General features: G+C 36.7%; 1 protein-coding gene across 1 annotated transcript; it reads left to right on the top strand.

Moving 5' to 3' along the window:
- Positions 1–8,940, top strand: LOC149069220 (ADP/ATP translocase 3). The gene is made up of 2 exons (XM_089251094.1): positions 1–192; positions 8,026–8,940. Exons 1-2 carry the CDS (start codon positions 33–35, stop codon positions 8,766–8,768), a joined length of 903 nt encoding a protein of 300 aa, XP_089107220.1. The 5' UTR covers positions 1–32; the 3' UTR covers positions 8,769–8,940.
- Positions 8,941–24,827: the final 15,887 nt, after the last annotated feature.

Genomic DNA, 24,827 nt, shown 5'->3' with positions numbered 1-24,827 from the left:
TGAGGTCCCTTGCGCAAAGCACGCGATTAAAAATGTCCGCACTCGATCCAGTCTCATTCGCTAAAGATTTCGTTGCGGGAGGAATCGCCGCTGCCATTTCTAAAACTGCAGTAGCTCCGATTGAACGTGTCAAGCTTCTCTTGCAAGTACAACATGCTTCGAAACAGATCGCTGTCGAAAAACAGTACAAAGGTAATTGTATCTTTTCCCCCCCTTCATTAACCCTTACTGTCCGCCGCCATATTGCGTGTCATTTACCTCTTAGTAATTTCCGATTAAATCTCGTGACACCCCCCTCGTTATGAAATGTTTCTTTATTGCATAATCAATTTAATGTGCATTAAAATTTAAGTGGGGGGAAAGGGAAGAGTCGATGCGAGTGCTCTATATCCTGGTATGTACAGGTAGTAAGCCACGAGGTTTACCATGCTAATGTGAAAAACTAAATATTAGTTTTTAATGGTTGAATTGAGAGCGTAATTTTTCTAGGATCCATATTCGTGGTTGAAGAAAAACATTCAAACACGAAGTTACACTTGATATGAGAACGATATTCATTCCTTCGGCTCTTCCCCGTTATGTCCACGTGGCGGCATTGGATGCATAGTAGTTGCGCGAAACCACACCTATTTAAATTATCGAATAACTATATTTGAGTGGATTTTTATTACGAGTAAGTTCGTAGTAATATTTCTCGAAGGGGAGGGGCTACATGGGCGTGTAGTCATGTAGGTCCTTGATAATGAACTTCTCAGGGCTTGAGAAATCGATTTAAGGAAAATCAAGGTGCCAAAGAAAAATGATTTAAGGATTTTATTTGTCGAGCTTGTAATTGCATGCAGGTTGTTGCCAATTTTTTTGTCTCCATGGTCAGGGCCGTCTTAAGAGCATCATGGGTCCCCGGGCCAAATGATTTTTCTGAGGCCCTTACACAATAAATTTTTGAAAGTTTCAACCGGTTCTAATTTCTCTGAGGTGCCCGGGTGGGCCCATGTGGTAAGACACTGTCCGTGGTGACCTGCAACTTGTCCAGTCCTGACCTAGATATTTGGGTTTTTCTCTCGAAGCTGAGATTTCTTTATAACGTGAATCGCCTAACACAATGCATTGTTCACTCAGCAATAGGAAAAGTGGCATGACTGTTTTTTCTTTACCGAATGTAACGTGCTAACACTTTATGTTGAGTGTGATCCAATTTGCTTCTGGGAGAGTTGAATGTACTGCACGTTTTGTTTGTTATTTACTTTCACTTTTTCCTTTGGTTTTTTTTTTGTGGGAAATGGCAAAAATATACAGACAATAGAGGTTCCGCAGAGGAATATGGACGAGGTGCATGTCTGGTTTAGTAGTAAGACAATAGATGTCCCACTAGGAAAACAATGTGTAGCGTGATAAAGTCATGTTTCTGCTGGTGCGTGTGTAATGGTCTTGTTCGGTTTAAGCGGCACTGAACCTGTTCCTAGGGAAACCTGGCTTCAGTCTTCATATAAGATAGGAGTCTGTGAGAGGGAGGGTAGGGTCTTTTCTTCACAAGTGTACAATTTCCAAAAAAAGTTATAGCATAATCCCATTTGGTTATGTTTTTTTCTTTTGGCGACAAACTTTGAAAGAATGAAAAGAAGTCGCCAGCAGTGAAACAGAATTGTGCCTTCGGACATCTTTCTTGCCGAAGCAAAAAAAATTGTCATAATTATATAGAAACTGGAACAGCTGTAGTATGGTCCGTCGCTTGGCGATTATTTGGCGCCATACATGTCTGATGGCCTGACAAAGAATTGCCAAGGCCGTCAGACACTACGGACGCCGAAAAAACATCAGCGTGCAAAACATAATAGTAACCACCAAGCATAAAAATAAAAAAAATTATCAATTAAAAAAAATTACACCTGGCCCATTTTTCTAATAATAAAAATATCGGGGCATAAGGAATTCCGGGCATAAATATTCTATGTATTAAAACTAAAACCCGGACCTTTTTTTAAATAAACGGATCCGGGCATGAAAAATTCTGTAGGTTCATTTTAAATAATAAACCGATAAAACGGAAGGCATGGCAATAGATGAATAACTAATAAATACAATGAAATAATAAAACGGTATGATACAACCTGAGCAGTAAATAATAATCCGTAATGACGCAAGCTACAGAGGGGGGGGAATAATAATCAGAGACGCGCTGGAAATGGAACAACAGCTGCTTAGAATTTTTGAAAAAACGCGGTGAACGAAAGAAAAATCCTGTTTGGCGAAGCTAGCACCATCTAGTATCACCCAACGAAACCGGAAAAGTGTTAAAAAATACGATAACCCATAGAAGCATTATGACGATCTTGGCGACTTATCGCGAGAAAAGTAAAAGTCGTGGCGGACCATACTGCATCTGTTCGGATCCTGAGAAATTCTAAATGAAGTATTAAAAAATTCTAGGGAAACAATGTTACAACGAACAAAATTTTAAATGTTACTGGATTAGATTTGAAACAGCTTTGGCATAAGGGACAAGCCAACTTGGCGACTTTTTTATGACGATAAGTCGCTGGCGCACTGTGGTGTTCTACGTAGCCATTGCCTGCTGGGTTGTCGTTCTAGAATGTTCTTTGTTAAAAAAATATACAGCGAGATGGCGCTGGTGGTCGTTTTCTATTTCTAGCACGTGTTTTTTAAAATTTCAAACTACTATTTTTAAACGTGTCTTCATTCTTTTTTTTCTGCCCAATGACGTCACCTTATAGCTGCTGCGTTTTTAAATGATTTGAAAAATCGTTGGAGATTAGTTCATTTTCTCTTTCCATATATAATGTAATGTGTGGGTTGGATTAAATATTGGATCTCTTCCCTCAGGTTGTACCTTTTTTAATATTTTCCAATATTTATTTTACATACAAGATGTCCCTGTATCCTTTTTATTCTTATTTTATTTAAAAGGACCTGGATTTCCAGAAAGAGTCCGGGTTTTAATTTATAATTATTATGCTTGTTGGTTTTAATATTTTTATGCTCGTTCAATCCAGCTCTTATGTTTCAATAGTTTTCTATGCTAGCGGGTTTTTTTTTTCCGGCGTCGTAATGTGTCCAACAGCCTTGGTGACTTTTGATGGGGTTGTCAGACATGTTTGGCACTGAAAATTGCCAACCTGCCCTTTATATCAAAGCTGTTCAGAAAAAATAAGTCTAGAAGCTAAAGGAAATGATAACACGTAGGAAAAAATAGCCAACTAGGAAGAAAACTCCAGCAGGCTAAAACAAATTGCAGAAGAAAATTATCGTATATATTAGTGTATATAAGTATATATAATAGTGTATATGAGTAGTCATTTGTTTAATTTGGGGATGGGGTTTGACTATGCACATATTTTTTCAAGATGTCCAAAGCTCAATTTCATTAAATTGTATAGCTATATGGCCTTGGCACTGCTGGCTTGAAAATCTGCAATGTCATTGGATTACTTTCGATATATACAATAACCAATATTGATAAATAACATTATGTTTAAACACTTTCACAGCAGATGTTGAAGCCAAAGCAAAAAAATTTCTTAGATTCATGGTGGACCAAGGTCTGCATCAAGTAATCTAATTTTTTTTTTAATGAATTCATGGATCCAGTACATAAGTTCTGAAAATGAAACAAAGTGGCGCTGTAAAAAACCAGTTATTGGCCTGTGTCACAAGGCAAGGAATTTAAGGCTGAAATCATCAAATCTCTAATCCTTTGAAAAATATCGGGATAGATAGAACTGAAGACATTTTTGAAAGTTATGACAGGGACTGTAATGTTTTCTTTTGAAGAAAAGACAAATTGTGACCAGCAGCTTTTTAACATGTGAAATTGACAAGGTGACTTGTATCTGTTTCACTCTCTTGTCCATAAGTCTCAATTTTCAATTTTTGTTGTAATTCAATTTGGTAGTGGTAAATTTGTTACTTTTTAGCAGCGATAATTCCCAACTTAGCACTAATCGGTGTGCTAAGTTGTGTTTTTTAGCGATCCTTTTTATATTATATAGAATTTTGAATTAAATAAACCGGGTTGCTGGCTTTGACAGGTAAAGAACCGCTGCACCAGACTGCTGAATAATTAAATTGAGTATGAATTATAAAAATATTTGATTTAATAAGTGTTGGCATTAGAAAATTAATAAATTTAGCTTTTGAAAATCTATTTTACAAATTTACAGTAGATCTCAATGTTTTTAAAGAAAACGATTGGGAAAAAATGTAAAGGGGAAATGTTTAAAATTTTTTAAAATCTCAATGAGTTTTAATAAAAGGTAGGAACTATAAAGATAGTTGTAATAAGTAGGTAAGTATTCTAAATAGAAAATTACAAGCAGATCCACTTTACGTAAAAAATCTTGTGTTGATTGTTTTAATAAATTTTATTCTTTTGCCTGCCTTTTAAATTTAAGTCAGTTGTAAATATAAAATTTGGTTTTTGGTCTGAAATGATGTTCGATAACATGTTAGACTTTGGATAACATAATGAAAGAACTTTTTTTTCCTGATCAGCCAAAAACCTTTAAGAAGTCTAGAAATCAAGGCCATATTTTCTAATGAACAAGTTATTAAAAATTAGTGTAGGAAAACTTGTATGAACTTTTACCATTCAGAATAAAATTATAGGGATTACATAGTTTTCCAGGAAATTAAGCTTTAAGTAATTCTTAATCTGCATTATATGCACATGAATTGATTCGGAGTAATTTGAAGTATCTGTTTACAGTTATGATTTTTTCTGAAACTTGATGCTTTGACTTTTTCTGTGCTTGCAGCAAACCTTGATTTTATTTTCCTTGGTTCTGATGTTGCGTGCGGGAGAAAACTAGATAGCACTTGAATGTTACTTGGCTAAATATAAAATGCTTGCAGACACCTCAGAATTAGTTCTAGACGTGACTATTGTGGTAGCAAATTATTTATATTCATCTGTCAAGTTTTTAAGCAGCACTTTAATTTGCAGGGTAAAAAACTTGAAATTTAATGACTCTCCCAGTCCTGAAAAAATATTAAGATTATTGGATACATAGTATATCTGTTTGTGTGAATTAGATAAATGGAAATATGATTAGATTGTTTTTTATAACATGATTAAAAGCTTTGTTTTTTTATTCTTTGATATGTAAGATTAGTTTTTCGTTATATTAGAATTGGCTTTGATAAAACGTTAGCTGCAAAGTATTTTTCCCTTACAAACTGTCTAAAATAGTTTTTTTATTTGTACGGTACTTAGGCTTTCAATACATGCTATGAGAACCTGTCTAGGATTTGTCCCTTCAGTTAAAGCGTGTAATTTCATTTGTGTCTGAGCATGTAAAAAAATTTATTGTATAGGGTTAACTGTCGTAAAGCATGGTTTATCAAACTGTTCCATCGTCTTAAACTCAGTTCAACTTGTAAAACATTATAGTGAACCTATGATATAGTATGTGTTAGTGCTTCAGATTAACACAGAAGCTTTCAGATTTTTAATTTTATTGGAATCATTTGACTGGAAACTAGATTCTTTAGATATTTAAGGGACTTTTTAAAAATACAAGTCTCTTGTGTTTTGCAAAAGTAAATTTCCAAAGAGAATTAGAGGAACCCTTGGTCCTTACATTCCTAGACTAAAAATTTTTCTTCCAGAAAAACGTAATTGAGATTCCACATTTTGAATTGGGTTGTTGTCAAATATAATACTAGAAACAAATGGGTTCTAATTAAAATTTAAAAAAAAATGGGGAATAGTCTCTGGAGAAAGATTGAAATGAACTTGATACACAAGTTTAAATATTACAAATATTTGAGATGAATATTAATATCTATGGTCATAATAATCGTAATTTAAATGTTAGCAAAATAATTGAATTGGTGAGAACAGCACTAGTCTAAAATTCTCAGTTTAAAATAATCATTTAAGTTTCAAAACATGTTTTTTTCTTGCTATTTCAAATGTGTATTTAGAGAAAATTGGTGTAATGTTGCTCTTGCACTTGATGTTTGGATGTACATTTATCGAATTACTTCATTAATAAAAATTCAAACTTGTACAGTTCTTCTTGCAGATTTCAATATTGAATTTCAGTGAAATATTCTCAGGTTTCATTGAAAAAGAAAAGTGATATGTATTCACTCTAAGCATTCCCCTCCCAAAATCTTTTTTTATTTGTTGCCGACATGTTTTATTCTTTAGCAAAATCTAATATTTTTCATTGAATTGGCACCCAAGATCTTGTTTTACAAATATCTTGTAATATATATTGAAAATCCTATGCTGATTATGGCTACCTTTCCTTCATTTTTATATTTGCAACTGGATTTTAACCTTGATGGAATTAAATTGGTTTTTGGTCTGAAATGATGTTTGAAAACATGTTAGACTTTGAATAATATAATGAAAAAAAGTTTATCCTGATCAGTCAAAAACTTTGTCTGCAACCTCTTTGCAAGTACCTTCTATAAATGTAAAGTTATTTTTTCATAGTAAAGGTCTGTTTATATTTACACGTATGGTTTTTGCATGCAACAGCTGTAAGCAATTTTAAAACCTCCTTCAAGAATACATGTAAGGCAATAAAAATATGGTTAGGAGTGTGCGCTGGAACTAGTCGTTCAATGGCGAACTCAAAATTACAAGTCTAAATGCAAAATAACCCTACAGGCAAAAACAGGACGAATCCCTTTTTCCCCTGCATAATTGTCTTTCACTACAGTTTTGAAAAGATTTACTATAAGTTTTTTTTAATCAATTTTTTTTCAGTATTTTTTTTTTTTTTTCTCTAACTATTTTTAAATGATTAGTTTTACATACCATTATATTTATTAGATTATAATTTCTGAATTTTGATTTGGCTTTTATCTGCTGACATCAGATTTATAGATATGTTCGATTACTAACTTCACTAGCTTTCATTTACCCTTGGGGTGTGGAAAATTTAAAATAGTTTGCATAGGTTAAGAGCCCCTAATTATTTTCTCTTTAAAGAAAATTATTATTTTTTAATAGAAAATATAAATTTTTTTTTAAGAAAGGTTAGTCTTGAAATTGATGATAGAAATACAGTGAAACCTTGTTAGTGCGTCGTCCGGTTAACACGTCACTCTGCTTACCGGATCACTTTTAGAAGTCCCAATTGTCCTCTGGTAGGAATTGGCACAGCTATGGCTTACTCCGTTTAACGAGTCACTCCATGTAATAAGTCATTTTTGCTCTCCCAAGAGTGACTCATTAACGAGGTTTGACTGTATATACATAAATCTGATTAAAGGAAAATAATGGAATTAAGATATTTTATTTCTTATCAATTGTGTAATTACCATAAATTTAATTTTAGTAAATTTTTGATATTTTTCAAAATGAATAATCATGTTATAACCTTTTTGAAATCTATTTTTCAATCTACTGCGTATAAATATCCAATCTACTTTGGCCAGGAACATGGAGTGTTGCTTTCGAAAACTCCACACGGTGTGCAAATGCATTTTGAATTATAACTGATTACGCGCACTATAAATGCTTCATGTGACTTTCCAAGGAAACATGTTTTGAACAGTGCGGAGACTGCGGATATCATTCTCCCTCTAATAATAAAAGTTCATTGCCAAAAACCTTTTTCCTTGTGGTGGGGGGGGGGGGGGTATACCCACTGCTTTACTCAGAAATTTGGCTAGCACTTTTTCATATTGTGAAGCTCTTGTTGGGCTTTTTTCCTGAAATACTGGGAAAATACCAGGCACCAACATTTAGGGAAGTTGTCTCCAATTAAATGGCATGTCACATTTTTGCAAAATGCAAAAGAAAATCTTGGAATACGAAAGTAGTAGCCACTTTCACAAAAATGCGTACAGGAAGTACGAAACGAAGACATTTTGCTAAAGCTTCACCCATTCCAATTATCACTTTTTTGCTAAAGGAATTTATCTAGCTTACATGCTGGTGGGAGAATAGGTGTATATTTTTTTTATAAGGTTTTATCAGACTAACGTAATTCTTTTGAATGTCCATGTCTATCATAATTTAATCTTTTGTGGCTTTTATTTTTATAGGAATGGTGGACTGTTTTGTCAGAATTCCTAAAGAACAAGGGTTCTTGAGCTTTTGGAGAGGCAACCTTGCCAACGTCATCAGGTATTTCCCTACCCAAGCTTTGAATTTCGCCTTCAAGGATAAGTATAAGCAACTATTTCTCTCTGGAGTTGACAAGAAGACTCAGTTCTGGCGTTACTTTGCTGGAAACTTGGCATCTGGTGGAGCTGCTGGTGCCACTGGTCTATGTTTTGTGTATCCTCTGGATTTTGCAAGAACCCGTCTTGCAGCTGATGTGGGTAAAGCTTCTGGTGAGAGAGAATTCAATGGTCTTGGAAACTGCTTGATGAAGATATTCAAGTCTGATGGCTTGGCCGGCTTGTACCGTGGTTTCAATGTATCCGTACAGGGTATTATCATCTACAGGGCTGCATATTTTGGTTTCTTCGACACTGCCAAGGGTATGCTTCCAGATCCCAAAAACACCCCAATTGTAATTTCTTGGGCCATCGCTCAAACTGTCACTACCGTTGCTGGCATTATTTCCTATCCGTTCGATACTGTGAGGAGGCGTATGATGATGCAGAGCGGCAGGGCCAAGGCTGATCTGATGTACAAAGGTACCATCGACTGCTGGAGCAAGATCTACAAGACAGAAGGTGGAAATGCATTCTTCAAAGGTGCCTTGTCCAACGTCATCAGAGGCACGGGTGGTGCCCTTGTTCTTGTTTTGTATGACGAAATCAAGAACTTTATCTTTTGATCTAGAGGTATTTTTTAAGAAATTGGCCGGAGCCAAATATTTTGGTAAAACATCTTTTTTTTTTTATAAATTTTGCATCTTTAACTTATGAGAAACCCCAGATTTTCCATATAGGCAACATTCCTGCATTTGAGGGACCAAAGCCATAAATAAAGGAAATATTTTTCCATTAGATTGTTTTTGGTTCTTTTGATTTGGTTAAACTTCATTGGTATTACTTTTATATTCTCTTATAGGGTTAAAATAAAGGAAAGAATATATATTTGTAAGTTTCAGAGAACAGTTGCTGTGGGATGTTGGGATTACTTTTCAGAAATTCTAATTCCAAGTTGGTGCATCAAATTTCTAATAAATACTGTGTTTGGGAGCTATTCTAAGTTAGTGATAGATATGAAGTTAAAAAAAATTGTTTCCTCAATTCAATGATCGCATACAAAATATCTTGTCCAAACGCAATTGTAAGATTCATTCCCGTTCTGTTTTCCATTACCTCTTTTTCTATAATCAAGAGATTTCAATGTAACCTTATGCACTGAATTTTTCCCTGCCCGTTCTACATACAGGGCATTCATAATTAAGACTATTTTCAAGTAGCCAACAGGTGAAACCAGTTAGAAAAATGGGAAATTTTGTGGACTTCATGAAGTGATAGGAATTTAGGCCTTAATAAAACGCCACCAGGTGGCGTTTTATTAAAGATATGACGCATTTAAGCAAGCGTTTAATTTAACAATTAAACAATTGTTACTGCAACGAAACATGTTCCACATGATGCCCATCATTTTTAGATACCATGTGAAACGGCAAGATAGCCTGTTCCACCGCTGACCGAAGTGTGCGGGAGATGTTCAGCACGTGGCGTGTGCCTTTTAAAGAGAGGTAAAGTTTTTGGATTGTCGCGGCTTACCAGACGTTTCTAATGCCCCGAAGTCAAAAATCGCATGGACTATGCCCCCCCCCCCCCGAACCTTAAATTAGGGAAGTGCTGGCTGATGACACGTTCTTTAGTAGTTTACGTTCGTAGAATTGGGGACCAAGAATAAGTGATGCAGTAAATCCACGCCATACCGTCACTTTTGGTGAATGCAATGGAATCTAAGCGTGCGGATTTTCTGGTTCCTAAATTCATTGTTCCGGCCACCATCCAAGTGAAAATGCACGTCGTCTGTCCAGAGGATATTCCAAGGCCACTCTGAATAGACCTTTTAACACGAGCTAGAAACTAGTGAGAACCGGTGTCGAGCGTCATAGTTATGTAGAAGCAACCGCTGCACAAGTGACGTACAAGTTTTTACGGATATTATCGGAGGATATATTCCGCATGATCTTGTGGACAATTGAACGTGGCCTATCAAACGCCTCACACTAGTGCTTGCTCGAGAATTAGAAGTTTTCCTCTTCAGGGGTGCAAGAGCTGCCCCGAAACTGTTCTTTTGCTACATGGTGCGCCGAATCCCTGTGCATTTGCGCCAATTGTTTGTGGTTCGCGGCATACCGCTAATGCACTGTAGTGCGTCAAATACCCGGAATTTAGGAAAGAGGCATGAAAATTTAGTTCACGGGGCGCGTTCTTTCCGAGACAAGGAAAAAGATACGGAGGGAAACAAATTTTTTACTTTTTACCACAATCGATTAATCTCATGAACTTGGAGAGTAGTTCTACTACCCCGAAGTCCCTGAATGAAACTCGGAGAGTTTTCCCCTGCGGGTTACATACTGAAAATAACCGCGGCTACCAACTTGCGTTCAAAGACAGCATATCTATGGCTTGAAAATTCGCTTTATTTCCCACGAGATTGCGAAGAATCGAAAAGAGGATTTGTTTACTCGTTTGAATTACCAAAAATTTTCGGAGATTGTTGGGAAAACGATCTGTAAAACTCCAGCTAAAATATCCATAATTTTGTCATCTAGCCGCTATACGGTCGTGTGGTTAGTCGGTGGTTGCCAATCGTAACAATTTCACATCGCGAAAATCCGGATTTGGTGCACAGGGGCGCCTCGTGGAAAAGCAACCCTACCTATGCAGAATCTATTTTTAGCGCTACTGACCACGCTTTTTGGTCGACGAAGCTTTTTGTCACCGCTCGGTCCGCCCCCGCATTGGGGATGGCATGCTCTTAACCATATTCAAACGAATCAGTTGTACTAGGAGCATGCTCATTTTACATGACCTCTGATATACCTAGGACATTCATATATGTAGTATCTTCCCAAAATGTAGTCGAGAATGAAATGTTTGCACCCTCTTGTTTTTCGCACTCCTTTCCGTGCATTGCTGGGATGTTTAATGTATCCCATCAGAACTGCCAATTATGTGTGATGAATGGGTTGCTCTACAATGTAAAGAATTACAAGAAATGAAATCAGTTCAGAGAATAGATGGATATTGATTTGACGCATTCAAACTTAGTAACCTTGGAAGCAGCCCGAAGTTCAAAAGTTTGCCACTTTTGGTGAAGGCTTTTTATATCTCGCGCATGGTAACGCCGACAGTAATAGTTCAGTGTTAACAAAAGTGAACAATTAAAAATATGTCCATCCAATGCTTTAATGGAATAAGACGCAATATTATGTTCAAGTGCATGAAAAATTGTCATTTAGATGCTGAACTTCTGAAAGCGACTCGTGATTCGTAGAGAAAATATTGTTACAGGATTCCGGGGCTGAGAAAACAGCAGGAAAAATAATTTAGTTTATTAACATGCTATTAGAAATTGTTTAAGTAAATAAGGTATTTATATTCTCATTTTTTTACATTTCGCGTTTGAATTTAGTCATTTCTTTAAATTCTGTGAGAAACTAACCTTTATTCATGGAAACCCTTATAGCAAAAAGTGTGCAGAATGTAATATCAGGATGACAGTGTTCAAGGAGCAGAAATTTTTGCTGTTTAAGTTTTCAGTATCGTGTTTAATTTAGTCTAATTATTCGTTGTTTCAGTAATGCATGTTTTAGTAGCGACATAAGTTACTTCAGAAAAAGATTTAAGGACTTTAATTTGTAAAGGAAATTTAGAATTAGTTTTTTGGCATTTCACAAAAATTACTCCTTATATTGCAGGTAGTTTTTAGTTCTGCTCCATTTTTAAAATATCCACCCCAAAAATGAAAGTTTGCTGCTTCAAAATGGATGAGGGGCGCTTGCACCCCTGCCTCTTCCACCTGAAGTGAAACATCCTGTACTGCGTCTATAGAAACTGTTTTCTTCCAGGGCGAAAAAGCCAACGATCCCGTGGTTTCAAATTTCGTTATCATACTCCGAAGGTTTTAACATTCTCCACCTTTTCCAAGTCCGATATTTCCGCAGAGCAGTTACTGCGGAATTGCTGTTTTGGTGAAAATTTTACTATGAAAGCACGATCTCTTAAACTTATCGTCATTGTGAGCAGCAAAACTCATTCAGAAACACCTCCGCGAATGTTTCTAGGTTTTATAACAGTTGTAGCTGACATCACAAATTTACATGTTTACTACAGGTATTCAAAGTGAAACGCCCTGTGGTGACATGGGCAACTAATTTTTTCCCCTTGAAACAAATTCCCATCACTTCATGAAGCCCACAAAATTTTCGGATGACTGGTTTCTCGCCTTTTGGCTACTTTAAATAGGGTGTTTTAATTATGGAAGCCCTGTATATACTCTTGTTTAGCTACGAGAGGTACACGTGTGAGAGGAAATCCCAAATATTTCTACTATGAGCGGATGAAAGTAATAGGGCATACTCTTATCTACTTGCCATATTTACTCTTGTGTAGGACCTTTTTTTTATTAAATTTTTCAGTGCTTTTTAAAAACCTGGGTCGTCCTGTAACGGTTATATAGGAGGTCGTGCCTGTATGCGCGAGAGAATATTTGAACGAAAATTGTATCCATAAAAAAACAAAGAATAGGAAGAAATTTAAGATCTAATTATAATTCTATGATTGAAAATGGTGATTCGGGATTTATTGAAGATTTTTTGATATTGTGATGAAAAAATTGGAATCGTGAGTGAAATGAATGAAAATTATACGATTATTTGATTGCTTTGGGCTTGACACGGGATCTCAAGTCAGTCGGGGCAAGATAATTTTGTAACCCCATTCTGAGCACCCTCCCCCATAATTCAGGAATCTCCTATATAACTACTATACCTCGAGTTTCCACCCAGCATTTGTCTAGCTCTATCAAAATCTTGTTCCGTAATAAACTTAAACGAAGTAATATTTACAGACTAGGATATTCCCGGGTTGGAACCATATACCATTTGGATATCTATTTAGAAGACTGGCCAAAATATATCTTCACTATAAAACCAATGTGTTTCGAATTTACAATTTGTCTAGTCTTGCTGTAAAATGCATCATGAAACTGGGAGAGTTTGCGGGATAATATTGATCGGTTTTATATATACTCCTGTAAACTGGAGAAAATCGTACCTAAATTAGGAAAAGTACGACAGACTGAAACTGTCTATTGGCTTTCTTAGGCTGTAGTGGTCATAGTGACGGACTCGCATCGCGGACACCCGGGTTCGAGCCCCACCGTCGCCACAGTGGAGGTCGGCTGAAGTTGGTTTTCTGTGGTTCCCAACTTCGACGCGCAAATGCGAGCCGATCTCCCCGTTAAAGTCTCGCCACAGAGTAACAGGCCTACAAACAGTACAAATCACTCACTTCACTTCTGAGATATAGATGGCAGCACTGAAAAATCATACACAACACTAGATACGCACTCAGACTGTTAGGTACACACACTTACAATTCCGGCACAACTCACTAGGTAGTAAAATTGCCTATGGCGATAGACCTGAGTTGTGCTCGGCTACAAAAAAAAGTCATGAGGTTGTTACAAGAATAAAATCGTTTTTCCTGATTGTTGATTCCACCTCGACATAGGACAGTAAAGGGTTAATGGTATCATTACAAGCAGAACGTGAACAAGTCAATAAATTCATTCACCAGCTTCACACAAAAGGACTTATTAAAAGACTTAATTTAGATCGAAATAAAATAGAGCTAGAGATTTTTAAAAAACACTCGTGAACGAAATTTTTCAAAACGCCCGAGTAAAAATCTGAATTATCTTTTCTGACCTGATAATGGGATTTTGTTCAAGGTGGTTCCAGCGAAGTCGAAAGTTCAGTTTAAATGAGGTTTGTATGAGAAGTGATCACCAAAGCAATTGTTTTTTTTTATCGGATCCATTGAGCCTTGTGATGGCCTTGAATGAAGTGTAATCTTTATCACATTTAACGTAATAATATAAAAAACTTGTTTATACACACACAATCAACAACTTTCTCTCGGCGGACTTTGAGCAAATAAATGCATTCCGTATTGCTCCGATAAAAAAACTTGCGAAAGTGTTTCCCTTGGACAGAAATTCTAGGTGTTCTTAAAAAGTACATGATAATCTCACTTCAATGATAACAGAAAAACGTGTCAAAAAGCTTGCCTAGAAATTATTGAATTTTGGAGTGGGATTAAGCAGTCGTGAAATTAAAGCCTGCAGATTTTGAAATATTGTTACAAAAGGTGTCTTGGTGCTTTAACTACAGACGTGACGCCCTCATAATATTATAGGGTGCTTAGAAGACACTGAGCCTTTTGCTCAGTGTCTTCTAGGCTAGGGGGGAAAACAGGGAAGAGAGCGTCTAGCTCGGTGCACTAGTTCAAAGCGACGAAACACGTTACACTGATGTGACGTGATTTCGTCATGCGAGGATTTGTCTCTGACGTGATTATCGTGGTTTGGTACACGGTCGAAGCAGGATCGAAACCTTAGGGTGCGAACATATAGTGCGCGCTAGTTTTTGATTCTGCCAGTCCTCACCGCTACGGATTGGTTAAAAACCGGAAATTCAAGTTATCCAATCTAACGGTGAGGAATCGGAAACCAGCGCACACATTACTCTTAGGAGATGCATAAAAGGCTTCTTTCCGTGAAATTTTGAGTTACCACCTGTGTAACTCAGGTGTCGGAATCCGTGGTACCAATTTGAGCAGAAATGTCATAAGTGACCATATGAAACACACCGCACCGGAACACAAGAAAAATTTAAAATTTTCTTTCCTCATTTCAGCATTACGGACCGAACCATAAATCGGACTGGGAGATGTGCGTGCTCGAACGTTCCACAATATTTTAGAACAAGTTCGAACACCTACAGGTTTGATTCACAAATGTCAATTTCTCGTATAAAGCTCAAACTGATTACCCACAGGTCTAAAACACTTCGAAATGGAGGATTAAATGCTATCTTTTGAGAGATGTCCTCTCTTTATTTATAACAAGGTTTTTACGGAAAATTGACATTTTTGTATGTATAAAAATGTTGATTTTTTTTTGGAAAGGTTAATTCATCCTCCGTGTGTGTGGAGAGAACATCTTTTACGTACGTCGCCATCTCTGGTGGCCCCAATGCCATTTACGAGCAATTAGCTGATTGCCACTTCATCGCATGGTGCCGTTCAACATATATACGGTCCAAGGAAGGTATACAGGGTGGTAACTATCGACCGTCCAACAATTACACATGTGATTCCTTGTGAAAAACTAGTATGGAAAAGTGTTTTCCGTTTTTAGATCTGACCCGTAATTAATGAATTATAGCGCTTTTAAATTGATGACGTCACTTAAAAATCCGGCCAAATTCACCAAATGTATAACTTGGCGTTTTAGACAATGCTAAAAATGTACTAACTCTGCTATACAGAAAACGAAAGATATAAAAACCAGTTTTTTTCCCTCGCACTTTTCAGAGAAGAGAAAACACTTTTACAAGTCAGAACAGGTTTGCATCTCACAAAGCTAGCTTCGCAGAGGTTATATAGATAAGCGTTAGTCGTTTTGTTTTATTCTCCAGAAAGCACTGCGTCTAATTACTTATTGTTATAATTTCTAATCTGATGGCATTAAGCATACAAGAATATTGTGACATGCACCTTATATTAGGTGAGTGCTACGGATCAGCCTTGCAAGGTTATACAGTCAACGGTAGAAAGCACCCAGACCATAAAGTTATTTCGCAACTGGACAGCCGATTACGCGAGTCAGCGTGTGTATCACCACAACCAAACGACGCTGGACCATAAGAACATCGTCCGTAAGAACACCGGCTTTCAAAGGTAACGTGTTGTCGTTGGTTGAATCGGATCCAACGACCAGCAGTCGAGCGATCGCACGAGAATTAAATTCAATTGCACGATGAGTTTTTGCATCCGTATCTTTACACACGGGTCGATGTAAGCACTTTCATCAGAAGATTATCCGCGAAGGAAAGAATTCTGTCAATGGCTGCTTCAATAGGATTCCAATGACAGCACTTTCCTGAATAGGATTCTATGGATTGACGAAGCAACATTTACTCGTGAAGGTGTCCATAACAGCCATATCTGGAATTTTTCAAATCCCTGTGCAACACGCCCAAATGCTCATCAGGTTCGTTGGGGAATTAATGTTTGGTGCGGCATTATAAACAACAATCTTCTGGGACCATATCTGCTTCCACAACGTCTTATTGCTGAAAACTACCTCGTTTTCTTGAGAGATTGCCTCCCAGACCTTCCCTTGGCTATCTTGCGAAATCTTTGGCTGCAGCAGGATGGGGCACCGGCCCATTACGAATCGAATGCCCGCGAGTGGTTAAATCACGAATACCCAAATCGGTGGCCTGCTAGATCACCTGACCTAAACCCTTTAGATTTTTTTTATGGGGCCATTTTAAAGCGCTTGTGTATAGGCATACGCTTGACTCGCAAGAAGACCCCATAGCCGCCTTGCATGCGGCAGTGACACCGTCCATACTGGAGCGGGTTCAGCTCTCCATCCCACGCCGTGCTTCATGTATCTCAATGGACGGAGCACATTTTGAGCACTTACTAATGTAAGATGCACTCTTCCTTTTAGCCATTGTGGTGGTTGAGTGATCATAGTGACGGACCCGCATCACGAGGTCCCGGGTTCAAACCCCAACGTCACCACCACAGAGTAAGAATACTATAGAGTGCGCGCGAGGGGTTACAATGTGAAGCAAAGATCCGGAGTCACGTGACTCCGGTCAAAAGGCTGGTCAGGGAATCTCGCTGGCAATGCTTTCCTTATGGCTATTTATTTATTTATACAATATTGTTGGCCCTTGGGCCTATACAAGAGGATGCGATTGAGAATGACAAAGATATTGTTTGATGTTGGATAAAAAACTAGTGATAGAGGGAAATTCAACAATAGAGCTTGGGAGTAAATGGCTATTCGTATGACGATCTACACGTGCTGTCTTATTTTTGATTAGAATGGTCAACACTTGCGCAGCTTTCGGATGTTCTGAACGGTTTAGGAAAGGGGAGGCCAGTATCCTTTCACAAGGGAATACTTTTTGCTTATTCCCCTTCTTATAAATTAAAAATTGGAATATTGAATTGACGATTCAATGGATTTCTGACGTAGTCTCAGTTTTTAACGTTTCCATTTTGGATTTAATTCATTTAAAGTTCCAAGTTTTGGTAAAATTCAAATGTCATGAGCCATTATTAAATGTTTTACTAGAATTTTTGGCAATAAATGATTGAAGTAGTGAGTTTTATTAACTTTTAACTGAAATATACGTCTCCGCAAGATTTGGCGAGCTAGTGAGTTTATTCGAGTTTCGCTCAACTTGAAGAAAATATGCTTTTCAGAATGAGGAATTTATGGCAAATATTTTATTTAAATAGAATGTAATGAAAACTCACCCTCTAGACAATGGCAGTTTTGCATAAAAATGTATAACTACCTCTAAAAATAGTATTTTTACCTCTCTTCACGTTTGAGATAAAACTATTACAGATAAGAAATTTTTTTATTGATTAATTTGTGTTTGTGTTGTATGTGTGAAATTGCCCTCAAACAAGAAAAATCAATTAATTAATTGATTGATTAATATTCAGTCAATATCTTTATTAGGACCGTCTGAGTTAGGATCTGAAGTCACTATGTGTACCTCAGATGTTAACTTGAAGAAAAAATCATTCTAAAAAATACTTAATGCCTAAAAAAAAAAAAATGAAGATTCACATATGTATACTTCTGGAGCGAAGAGGTTACACATGTAACATGCATTTACGTACTCTAAATTATACATATATACGCTACACGAAATTTCATTTCTTATAATTTAGAAAAGTACTAACGATGAAGTATTGCAATTTTCTTGAAAAATTAATTTTATTCCTGAAATATTATGTAAGTGTTTACATTTTTGTATGATAAGGTTATAAAAGGTTTTTCAGGAATGTTAGAAATGAAATTTTTGCTTATTATTTGAATGTTTCATGACTGAATATGGTATGAGGGCGAATGTGTTACATTACATAACATAATATGATGCATTATAATTATATACTCAAAATAAATGTATGATTAGAGTAATTTTAATGTTCTTGGAAGATAATTTTTATGTTTTAATAACCCCTAGTTAAAATAAATTTTCGAAATTAAAAGTGGCAAAGTGAATGAGAAGAGAATATTTAAAAATATAAATGAAATAGGCTGTATATATAAGAGATAGGTTATATATATAAAATAAGATTTAAAAACTCAAAAGTCTTAAATTATTAGGAATTATCCCTTTTGGAAAATAAAAAAATTTCGTTTTTCAATATTTGTTTATATTATATAGAATTGATTTTTTTTTTTCAAATCCCACATTTCCTAAATATCTTACAAAAGAATGAATTAAATTCATTGAACAAATGAAGGAAGGTTTTCATCAACTCGATCGAGTCAAATTTCGTTACAACAACATCCTAGCATTAACACGAAATCACTATGTTCTGGAAAACGAGCCAAATGTAATAGCACAGAACCTGTTCTTCCCCCGACAATACTGCTCATCTTTTCTTCACGTTCGACAAGTTTTATGAATAGCGTGCGCGGTTTATTTATATCTTTAGTCTATGGTCACCACAGTGGTGGTCGGCTGTAGTTAGTTTTCTGTGGTTCCCAACTTTGAGGTGCGAATGTGAGCCGATCTCTCGTTAAAAAGTCTCGCAAAAGATAGCAACAGACCTAAAACGGTACAAGTATTCAATCATTACACTTCGCTCACAATTTGAAATAAAGATGACAGCATTGAAACGTCAGACACAACGCTAGATACTCAATCAGGCTGTCAGACACTCACATTCCCGGCAGAACTCACTCGGTAGTAAATTGGCCTTAGTGATAGATCGAAGTTTTGTTCGGTTTGAAAAAAAAGAAACTTCCTCCTACCAAACTGACCTTAAAAAAATTTGAGAGATGAAATTATTCTTCAAAGTTGTTTTTTCGAATAATACTGGCTCTAATAACTACCATAAAACAACATCACCAAATCCGGTTTAAAAAGGTGAAAGAAATTACAGAAAATTATTTCTGTTCGCTTTAAGAGGGGCGTCATATCCAAAGTGGAAACGCAGAAAAGAAATAAATTAGGAAAACTTACTTGTGCCCTCTCTAGCGGGGGGCGTTAAGTCCGAAGTAAAAGGGCGAAAAAAGGGGAAGATGATTTCTGCCCGCTCTAGAAGGAGTGCCAAGGTAAAAGGGCAAAAAAAATTCGACATGATGTGTGTTATGACATAAAATACCGCTGTTCCTTTGAACGCATCAAAATGAATCGATTGAAACAAAAGTTTTTTTTGATTGGGGAGGTCAGGGAACCCCAAAAGGGAAACCCCGCTCGGGTAGAGATTTTGTCTCGAGCCGCCCTTGAGTACGCGCGCGCGTGTGTGTGTGTGTCAAAAATTGTAACAAACCAACATACACAACTTTAGAGTAATGGATCTTGTTCCAGATACCCGGTGAGTAACGGTGAAGCTTCCCATGAGGCTCCTTGGCTCCTAGGCAGTATCTCTGTCTATGAGGCCTTGGTGAAGTGTAGCCACAAAGGGACTCTAAAAAGACATCTTTTCCCTTTGAAGAAACTAATGAGGAACGTATGTTGGAAATTAAATTTGATTTTTTTAAACAGCTTTGCAAACCACAATCATGACCCTCACGCCCCAATTCTGTTTTTGAAACTAAGAAGAAAGTTTGAGGTGCAAAATATGTATTGCTTTATTCTATTGGTATCGTTGTCCCTAAGATATGTTTCACAGCATTGTTTTGCGCCTTGGTAAGGTACTAGGTGTGAGAGCGATGATATGTCTCACCAAATAGATTTATTAATTAGTGTGCCAGTTTATTAAAACATGCAATTTTTCCACTATGCTATACATTTGAAAATACGAATCGTAGCGAGAACTTAATCTAGATGCCTGTAACTGTAAGGTAAGCTTATATATTACGATTTGAGGCACAGTGGTGAACATTTGGGAAACATTTGGTGGAAAACATTTGGATTGGCGCCGTGAAACAAGAAAAAAAAGTTCTAGAACTAAAAGTTCTTAGGAAATGGAAAATAACATCTGAAAGAGAGAAATGCGAGATTTTCCAGGAGTAGATTGAGTGGTCTTTTGTTGCCATTAAAAGATGTAGGAAGAACAGTTGGAAGTTGCGATTAGCTGAGCAAATTCGAAATGGAACCATAGATCCAACTCCTTTTTCAGAACAGTTCGCTCTGTACAAGTCTCACAAACACCAATCGCCTCGATAAGTTTGATAAATTTCGCAACATTTATCACTTTTACCGGTGATTATGCATAATCATTTCAGACCCTGTATGCACAAACGTGCGGGTTGCTTCTTTTTCACTTTAGATATTATTTTTCTAACATCAGGGATGTTCAGCCCAAACTTCAAGAATGGTGCGTTATCGTTGAAATTAAAGCCGAAGTCCCTTAGGTTAAAAAAATCTACAGAGAAAAAACAACCCCTTCCCACTGCCTTCTTAACGCATGGGGCGGCCCGGAAGCCTCAAGTGTAGAAGGGCCTCACGAAAATGAGATCTAGTTAAAATTTTCTAGAATTTACTAGGTAGGGCCTAAAAAAAAACCACTTCGCCCGGGGGGGGGGGGCATGATGCTTTTAAGACGGCACTGCCCCTTCCCAGGGCCGTAGCGTGATTTTTCGGGTCTTTTCTTGGAGTCTCCTTGAAATAGTTATGCTCAGAAAAAGGAGTTACAAGCGCGCCCCTCCCACCTAGAGTGATAATATGGTAGAATGAATCTGTCCCTTAAAATACGGGACGGTAATGACTCGCAAAAATTGCTTCCTCTGACACATCACTCTGGATTCGCAGCTGGGTGGGGGGGGGGGCGCCACTAGGTCTAAGACCGGCCCTGTCTATTGGGCTGGCAGTAAATACTCCATTAAGTTTGAGATGGTCACTCTGGAGGCACTGAGCTACTCATTTCTAAAAAGATTTCAAAGCTCCAAATACTTTGCTCTTTTTTTTTATTTGTAGCTCTTTTCAAGATCTCATGTGGAAACTTATTTCAAGATTGGAATCTGATAAATTAGAGGCTGCAGCTTCCACAAATAACGTTTTGAAATTGATCTACATTGGGAAGCCTTCCCTTATTTTAATTTTCTTGAATAATCAATCATCATGTTTTTTTTTATCTCGCACCCTTAAAACGCTATTTCGCACCCCTGTTTAAGAACCGCTGATTCTATGTTTTGTAACTCTGATATTACCCAATAGCATTAGACTGCCTTCTGTATTTTTAGGACATGTAGAGGTATAAACAATGTTTACAAGGCTCTGCAAAGAGCTAGAAATGAAAGTGTGCTTCATTTAATCGAAAATTATGACACCGGCATTGAACAGTAAAATGTAAACAAATCCCTTTAAAAAAGATGGACAGCGCAGTAAAACCATTCAGTTCACCTGGACTTATTTACATTGGGCTTTGCAACTTATACATTTTGCACTATGATTTTGAAAGTGGTCTCAAAGGAGCGTCATTCTTAAAAAAACTTGCATGCCTTCGTAATTTGCTGTGCATTGAGGAGTTTACACACTGGACTCTGGGAGACTCCTCAAAAAAAAAAAAAGTAAATAAACTAGTGTAACATATTTTGAAGAGAGACAGGATAGAATTATTTGTGGTTGCAAGTACACTGTTTTGTCCAAAATATTTTTTGTTACCAAGTCATTTTTGTCATTTTCCTTTAGTTTGAGTCAATCTTATAGAATATTGAAATAGTGTCGTGAAAAAAATAAATTATTTTTGAATTTATTTACAAGTAAGAAGGTGGTGAGCGAATCATGCAATGAAAGCAATCGCAATTGATTGTTCAGTAATTTTTAAGGTGTTGCAAACGATTCTCGAGCTGTTTTCACTGGACCAACCGGAATCGGTTTTTTCAACGAACACAAAGGAAAGAAAGGAACGCAAAGGAAGTTTGTGCACCCACAAACGGATTAGAACCGCTGCAGGGGGTTGTGCGTTGCAGGATCGGCACGCTAGTGCAGCGGTTCTCAACCGGTGCTCCGCGGTGACTCGAGGAAAATAAAATTAATCAGTAAATTTGATAGATAAGTAAATAAGAGAGGCTTACAAGATTCTGCCATAAAAATTATGTACAAAAAAGGGCTCCTCGAGTCAAACAGGGCACCGCCATAGAAATTATATACTGAAAAGGGCTCCCGAGTCAAGAAAGGTTGAGAAACGCTGGGCTAGTGTATACGAGCCTTATTAACATGAAGTTTGTTTCCTAAATAGCTTGTTGCGTGTTAATCTAGTGCTGCCATCTGTCTTATGAATTTGGAAGTCGACAACTTGTCAGACAGAAAGAGGCTTGAGCTGCATCTGCATTACCTTACCGAACTGTAGCAAGGTGGGTAGATTTCAAACCGAGCACAAGTCTTATCTATCGCCATGGGCAATTTACTAATGATTGTAGCAAGATGGGTAGCAAGCCTACAGAGAGGGAAATGAAAATTTGTCAGGCTTTTTGGATCACGTGATATTTCTATTTTTTCAAGGATATACAAGGTAACCAATATGGCGACTTCCTGTGCGATTCATGAAAGAAACAAATATAAATTGAAGAAACAGAAATGAATTGTTTTTTCTTTTTTTTAATGGGAGCTAGAAATTCAAATTTTTTTTTTAACTTTAAGTTATCGATCTGCCCGTTTTTGCTTCAAGAAATGCTTGACTAAAGCTGCGGAATTTTTTCGATGTAATTTATATGGGCCTAATTTAAAAACATCCTGAACTATATGGATTGATGCAATTGGATAATATAGACAATACGGAGACATTAATTCTCATATTTTCCCACTTGAGAAGATATAAATAAAAATTTTTGAAATCAATGTTATTGCATGGATATCCGCCTCAAAAGTGGGTCCAGCTCATTATTTTATATTTAACTAGCTATATTACCCGGCGCTGCCCGGGATTTCTTCAATAGAGGCTTTTTGGATCACGTGATATCTCCCTCTTTCTTTGAGGGACATGCAAACCGTGTCTAAGTTAACCAATATGGCGACTTCAGGAAATAAACAAATCTAGATTTAAAGAAACATAGAAACGAATATTTTTTTTTTCCTTTCTTTTAAGGGGCGCTAGATATTTCGATCCCCCTCCCGAACTTCAAGTTATCTATTTCTGCCTGTTTCTGTTTCCAAAAATGCTTAAAGCTGTGGAATTTCTTCGATGTACTATACGGACACATAATTGATTTTACAACAACCTAAACTATATCAATTTATGCAGTTGAATATAAAAAGACAATACGGAGAACTTAATTTTCATGCTTGAGAAGATATAAATAAAAAGTGGGAATTAATGTTATTGCCTGGATATCAAACTCAAAAGTATATATATATATATATATATATGTCCGGATCATTGGATAATTACTTCATATTTAATTTCCTGGGCTTCGTAAATCTCTAAGCGAACTCAATATTTAAAAAAAAATCGAGAATTCAATACAATTTTTAAAATTATTAATATGACAGAAAACATCACCAAATTCTGGATTTCTACAGTAAAATCGGCAATTTTAACACTGATTTCTATGAGGATCACCCTTTTCCTGACCCTCTAAGCGATGCTGATGATGATTATGACGTCATTCAAAAAACCTCATTACTGGGAGTATTGAAAATGTGGCAAACCATTATAAGGACATAAATTATTATTCATATAGTAACAGGATTAGAGAAGTAACAAACCATTGTAAAGGCATATACACGTCTGAAACGCATTGCTGGGGAACCACGGTAACCAAAGTAAACGTTCCGAAAGTGATTGTTGAGGCCCAAAAACCATTGTTGCCCTGCAGTTTTTTGCCCGATTGGGGCATTTGCCCTTCTCAGACGAAATTTTAAAGTAGCCTATCGTTCAAGTCGGGTCCTATTTGGTATATATGCAAAATTTGGCGACGATTGATCTAAAATTGTAGATTTGTATAGAGAACATACATACACACACAGACAGACAGACATTAAATCAATTTTATATATATAGATTTCCTATTCTTCCTATCTTTAAGCGTGCTCAATATTTCGAAAACCAAAGATTCAATTCAATTTTTAGAAATATTGATGTGGCGAAAAACCCTTAGAGGTAAGCTGACCATATTTCCTCGAGAGAAATACGGGAAATTGAGACTCTAAATACGGGAAAATACAGGACAACGCCAATTATCGTCAAGAACGACGCCAAAAGTGGACAATGTTGCCAAATATTGCTGAAATTACGTAAAAATCGCAATGGCGGGAAATGAAGCATTACTGCAAATTGTAGTGGATTTCACGAAATAAAACGTTCACCAAGGCAAATGGGGGAGATTAATGTTGTTACTTGTAGTTGTAATTGTCATAATATAATTCGAGTACAAAAATATTTCAATCTTTGACTTCAAGGAAGAATAAAAAAATCAAGTAGGCGTCATGCAAAAAACGGGAAAAACCGGGACACTTTTGCCAAAAAATCGGGACAGCTAGAAAAAGAAAGAAAAGCGGGACTGTTCCAAGAAATACGGGACGTATGGTCACTTTACTTAGAGGAGAAATAAGGATTATAATTCTTCTCAATGACTTGCCTGGTATTCAAGGGGATCCGCGTTCGATTCCCAGAGGAGGCAAATCACTTTTATTTCCAAATATCAGTTTCAGCATTAACATCCAGAAAATTCAATTTCTCAGTATTATTAAGCT

The sequence above is a fragment of the Pholcus phalangioides genome, unplaced genomic scaffold (genome assembly GCF_987345545.1).
Source record: "Pholcus phalangioides strain wild (caught in Gottingen) unplaced genomic scaffold, Ppha-v1.0 ptg000024l_1, whole genome shotgun sequence".
NCBI lineage: Eukaryota > Metazoa > Arthropoda > Arachnida > Araneae > Pholcidae > Pholcus > Pholcus phalangioides.
The sequence above is the reverse complement of the archived record's forward strand: the minus strand, read 5'-3'. Positions and strand labels throughout refer to the sequence as shown.

Excerpts from the sequence above, each read along its gene's own strand:
- LOC149069220 (XM_089251094.1), top strand. The coding sequence starts at position 33 with ATGTCCGCACTCGATCCAGTCTCATTCGCTAAAGATTTCGTTGCGGGA. Across the intron at positions 193-8,025 it reads TGTCGAAAAACAGTACAAAG|GAATGGTGGACTGTTTTGTC; the intron begins GTAATTGTATCT and ends TTATTTTTATAG.